Raw genomic sequence first — 5323 nt, 5'->3', positions numbered from 1 at the left:
TTTAAAATTTCATCATAATTATCATTAATAACTTAAATTTTACACATTAAATCATATTTATTAATGAGATCAGAAATCTTTCAAATAATCTAAAGTATAATTAGGATCCATATTACAACATACAAGTGAATTTATTCAGAATGGAATTTTCTTTTTTTGTTAAAATTTGATTAAAAACAGGAAAAGGTTTAAAATATATTAAATTTGAATAATTTTTAAAAAAAAAAACACAAAGCAATTTAAAAGCAACAGAGCATTAAAATTGTCATTTTAATCATAACTTAATTATTATATCAATATATATATATATTTATATATAATATTCATATGTATATATATTGAATAGGAAAAACACTTGTAAAACAGCAATATTGCAAGCAATAATGTTCATTATAAAATCATGAATATTTTTCAACAATTGTATTTACATGCATATTTTGAAGTTTGCAATATCTTTTTTTTTGTAAATAAATAAGAATACATTTAAAATGCATCCATGTCTTTAAGAATTACATTTGAGTATATCAATATAATTCATAACTTAAAAATAAAATATAGAATATGTATACTTAATAAAAAATTCATTTAAAAAAAACCTAAAATATATCTGGCTGGAAGCACTTAAAGAAAATTACCAATTGACTATACAAGATTACTTATGAAACATTTGTGCAGAATTTTGAAAAAATTGCATTATGATCATGTTATCAACTATGATAGTAACACTTTCCAACTACTTAACATTAGATGAAATTTTGTTCTATAAACTATCATCATCAAGTGTTTGGCATATTGGAATGCAAGTGACTACTATCTGACATATCGTCAATGTTCCTTGTTGGAAGTGTGAAAGTTTTAACTGTACTACTAGTGGTTACCATACTTGTACAGACTGGTCCAACACTGATGCTACTATCTGAAACATTACTGACTACCTGATTAGATGCATCACAGTTGGCAGTGCTACTAGTGCTGTGAGGTGGTCTGGGTAATCTTCTGCGTAACCAAGAATGACGAAGAGCAGAACTTGGTATCATCCTAATAGATGGATCCCAAGTAAGACAACCCTTTAAAAAATCTATAAATAAGAGATCATCACATCCTTTTAATGCTGTCACCCAATCTTTACTTCCTGGTGGACCTCTGACTTTACCCCTTCGTGATCTTCCACCATTTAATACCACAGTACCGTTTGGTTGTGCTGTTACTGTACAGTAACGAGGATAACCTTTTGAACTAATAAAATTTTTAGTATTTTTTGATTGATCTAACAATTTTTGTGGGGGCATACCTAACAATTCCATCATACATGATAACTGATCTGCTTCATCTTCACCAGGAAATAATGGACATCCAGTCAGTAATTCTGCAAGTATACATCCTAAGCTCCACATATCAATTGGCATACCATACTTACTACCTAAAATTACTTCCGGAGCACGATAAAATCTGGACTGTATATATGTATATACACGCTGATGCTCAAAACAACTCGAACCAAAATCTATTACCTTTATACTGCTTCTTCCTTGTTGTTTCAATAGCACATTTTCTGGTTTTAAATCACAGTGAATTATTTTATTTCTATGTAATGCTTCAAGACATTGGAGCAATGAATGTGCAAACTTCCTAACTAATTGTAAACTAAATCCTTGAAATTTATTCTTTTTTATAAGTTCATATAAATTAATGCTCAAAAGTTCAAAAGTAATGCATATATGATTTCTGAATATAAAATGATCATACATATGAATGATATTCATTGTATTATCTTTGTCTTGTTTTCTTAAGTGATCTAAAATGCGTATTTCTTCCTGAGCTTGTCGATGAAATCTCTTTTCATTTCGTACCATTTTCAGAGCAACATGCTGATGACTTTTATGATCATAAGCTTTCACTACTTGTCCGAAACTACCCTTCCCAATAATTTTTAGCATTTCGTAACGATAAGCTATATGATCGTGTGGAACGTGTTGATACGATCCCTGATCGTCGTCATAACCACAGTTGTTTAGTGCTCCTATAACTCCCTGTCGTTTTTTTGCATTGGCACCAATGAAATAAATTTGCGGATAATTAAATATTTCGTGATGTTCGTAAGGTGTTAATTTGTGCATATATAACTTCATCACTTGTTCGGGAGTAGCAACTAACGGTTTGGATTTCGACAAATTACTTTTACTACTGGATGTCGACAAATTCTCTATGCTAGTAGCAGGACGGACATCTGGTAACTGAGGAACTGTCGTTCTGGTTACTTCATTATGTCTCACAGTTAAATATTGAGGTATTGATTGACTTTCTCCAACAGATTGATATTGAGTATTACTTGCTTTGGTGCTTCCAATAGTATTTGTTTTCATAGATAACATTTTAGCCTTATCTTCTGATATTTTAGGTAGAAAAGATTCACTGTTAGTAGAATTTGGTGTCCCATTGATACTAGTGAATAGAGATCTTGTTCTGGAAAGAGGCATAGATGCTTGTTGTTTGTTTGGCATTTCAATTTCAACGTTCTTGGGAGAGAAGAAGACATCGAACGAGTTTAATGTATGCTAGTTTTATATATCAGCAATGTATTGTTTTTTATATATTTAAACATCCTTCTACTATCTATATTTAACGACCAAAAAATATCAACATATTCCTTACTTAGAAAATACACAAAAGACTTCATATCAACAACTGACAACTCGGTCCTTGCTCTGTTCGACGACTCGTCTGACGTCGAGTAAATCTAGCCAATAGAATGACCGATAGGTCTTTGATCTCTGTGACGTTAGAATTTCAACCAATAGAACGAGTGCTAACTAATACAGCTGATTTACCAGTCGGAGCCGAATTCTTTCGATTAAAATTAGAAAAATTTCTAAGAAATTTATTAAAAGAAAGTTTTGATTTATTTCATTTTTTAATAAATTTTACAACATTTAAAAAATTAAAACGCTTTATTTAATTTTTATTTTTTATTTATTGCAATAACAAATATAGTTCAAAATTTAAGCCTATTTTTGAAAGAAAAATTTATACATTCTCTAAGTTTATAAAATATCCTTAATTTTGAGACTTTGAATATTTTTTTATTCATTGCATCTGTATTAACAGGCATTGAATTTTTATAAGATAAAGCGAACAATAGCGAAATAGTAGTACAGTAATACATTAATAATAACAAAATAGCGAGTTATTTAATGCAAAACAATAGTGATTAATAGTAAAGCTGGAGCATATATTCGATTTGATGAACTCAGAAATTGAATTTAAGATTAGGCAGTTCGTAAAAGTTGGTCTCAGGCCAAACTGAGAGATATCTAAGTTTCCAAAAACTTTTAAAATTGCTGACAGAGCTGGCACGTGAGATGTAAGACATCGTTTCCAGTCAGAATATCAAATACCACAAAATATCAGTCAAATATGCTTGGTGAAAAAAATAATAAATGACCTAATACGATAAGGCATTACAGAAATTTGTGCTACATTTATAGAAATTACGAATTAAATATTCGGATTTAATGCGCAAGCAAAAAATCGAAATTGTTCAAATTCCATAACTATATTACGTATGTCGATTCGTAGAAATTATTTTAAAATTTTCATTATAATATTGAGCACTTGTTTGTATTTTAAATTAAACTTATGAATTCTGATCATCGATGTTTCTTCGGTACATTTATTTGTTATATTTAAAATTATACCGAATAATTCTAAATTAATGACACTCTATCTGAATTTTAATTATAAATTTAAAAATCTGAACTATAATTGCCAGTTATCGTCTAAAAATAAAACGCTAGTGCTTTGTTTTCATTATTACATAATACCGGTACGTTAGGTATAAATGAAGAATAAACCATTCTTCAAACACAGTAATTGAAAACGCATGGCAAACTAATATTCGGAATTTTTTAATTTCTAATTACTAAGCCCTGGATTTATTTTCGGAACAAAAATATAATAAAAATAAAACAAAATTATCAAAGTTTCTTCAGTTATCTTGTTATTAATTAATGCAGTATACAATATTATAAACATGCACATTCAAGAAATCTATTAATATTTTCTTCTGTCAGACTGTGTCGACGGTCAGTAAGAATGTTTTTATACAATAAAAAAACTTCTCTCGGCCTCGAATGTAGTCACAGGATAGTATTTCAGCAAAGGTACATTGCAAGCTCTATATCCTCAGGGATCTCCAACTAGATAAATATTAACTTGGCGAAGCACGAAAATACCACTGTTCTCCAAAAGCACTGCCAGCTTTATGCGAAGTTTCCTCCACATAAACCAGGAAGGTTTTGTATAGAATTCTCCACTGTTTGAAAATTTTTTAGAGATTCTTTAAGTGACAACCCTCTTGCTTCTACTACTTCAATGATGTCCGGAAAATTTAAATTAATAAATGGGCTCGGATGTAAACTAGAGAAGCGATAAAATGTGGGTTCTCCAAAGCATCCTTAAAACTGTACGAAGACAAACTAATATTCAAATACTAAATAGAAATACAGTAATTTTGAAATGAAAAACAGAATTAATAAATCATATAGTTGACTTGAAAATTTAAATCACTACGTGTTTGACTGTGAGGATTTTGAAAATTTGCGTCTATCAACACTTCCTAACAATGTTTTTTGTACTAATAATGTTGTTTGTAAAGATCCAGCAGATAGAACTCATGGATTATTCTCCATCAACGACTCAGTTGATTCTATATGGTATAAATACATTGCTGGCTATTAAAATTGCAACACCAAGAAGGAAAGCAAATAAAAAAATGATATTTATTGTACGTAAACAATATGGCATGAAGACAAAATGATTAAATTTGCAAGCAGTTTGGGGATTTATAGGGGTGCAAAATTAGTAGACACAGTTGCCACCCCTGGCAGCTAAAACGGCCCTTATCTGGTTAGGCATGGAGTCAAACTGGGCTTGGATGACAGAAATGGGCAACTTATTCCATGCTGCTCCAAGTCTATGCCACACTTTATCAACCATATTAGCTGGAGAGGGGTGGTGGGCCAATCTCTCAGCAACCCATGACCAAATGTTTTCAATTGGTGAGAGATCTGGAGACCATGCAGGCCAGGGCAACAATTGAATACCCTCTGTATCGAGGAAGGTCAGAACACGACGTGCAACATGAGGTCTTGCATTATCTTGTTGGAAGATGGCATTTTGCAGGCCTCGAAGATAGGGCACAACCACTGGATGTAAGATGTCAGAAATGTACCGATCTGCGTTCAAATTACCGTCAATCCGAACTAGAGATGTGCATGTCATGTATCCAATGGCTGCCCATATCATCACACCAGGTGCAGGGCCC

General features: G+C 31.3%; 1 protein-coding gene across 1 annotated transcript; it reads right to left on the bottom strand.

Annotated features, from left to right (window-relative positions):
* Positions 1-349: 349 nt before the first annotated feature.
* LOC111624865 (dual specificity tyrosine-phosphorylation-regulated kinase 2-like) lies at positions 350-2778 on the bottom strand. The gene has a single exon (XM_023367826.1). It carries the CDS (start codon positions 2499-2501, stop codon positions 777-779), a length of 1725 nt encoding a protein of 574 aa, XP_023223594.1. The 5' UTR covers positions 2502-2778; the 3' UTR covers positions 350-776.
* Positions 2779-5323: the final 2545 nt, after the last annotated feature.

Source organism: Centruroides sculpturatus, unplaced genomic scaffold, assembly GCF_000671375.1.
Source record: "Centruroides sculpturatus isolate CEXI.00-Female unplaced genomic scaffold, Cexi_2.0 scaffold301, whole genome shotgun sequence".
Classification (NCBI taxonomy): domain Eukaryota; kingdom Metazoa; phylum Arthropoda; class Arachnida; order Scorpiones; family Buthidae; genus Centruroides; species Centruroides sculpturatus.
Note: the sequence above shows the minus strand (reverse complement) of the source record. Positions and strands in the feature narration are given on the sequence as shown.

Bases quoted from the DNA above. Each gene is read 5' to 3' on its own strand.
- LOC111624865 (XM_023367826.1), bottom strand. From the start codon at position 2,501: ATGCCAAACAAACAACAAGCATCTATGCCTCTTTCCAGAACAAGATCT.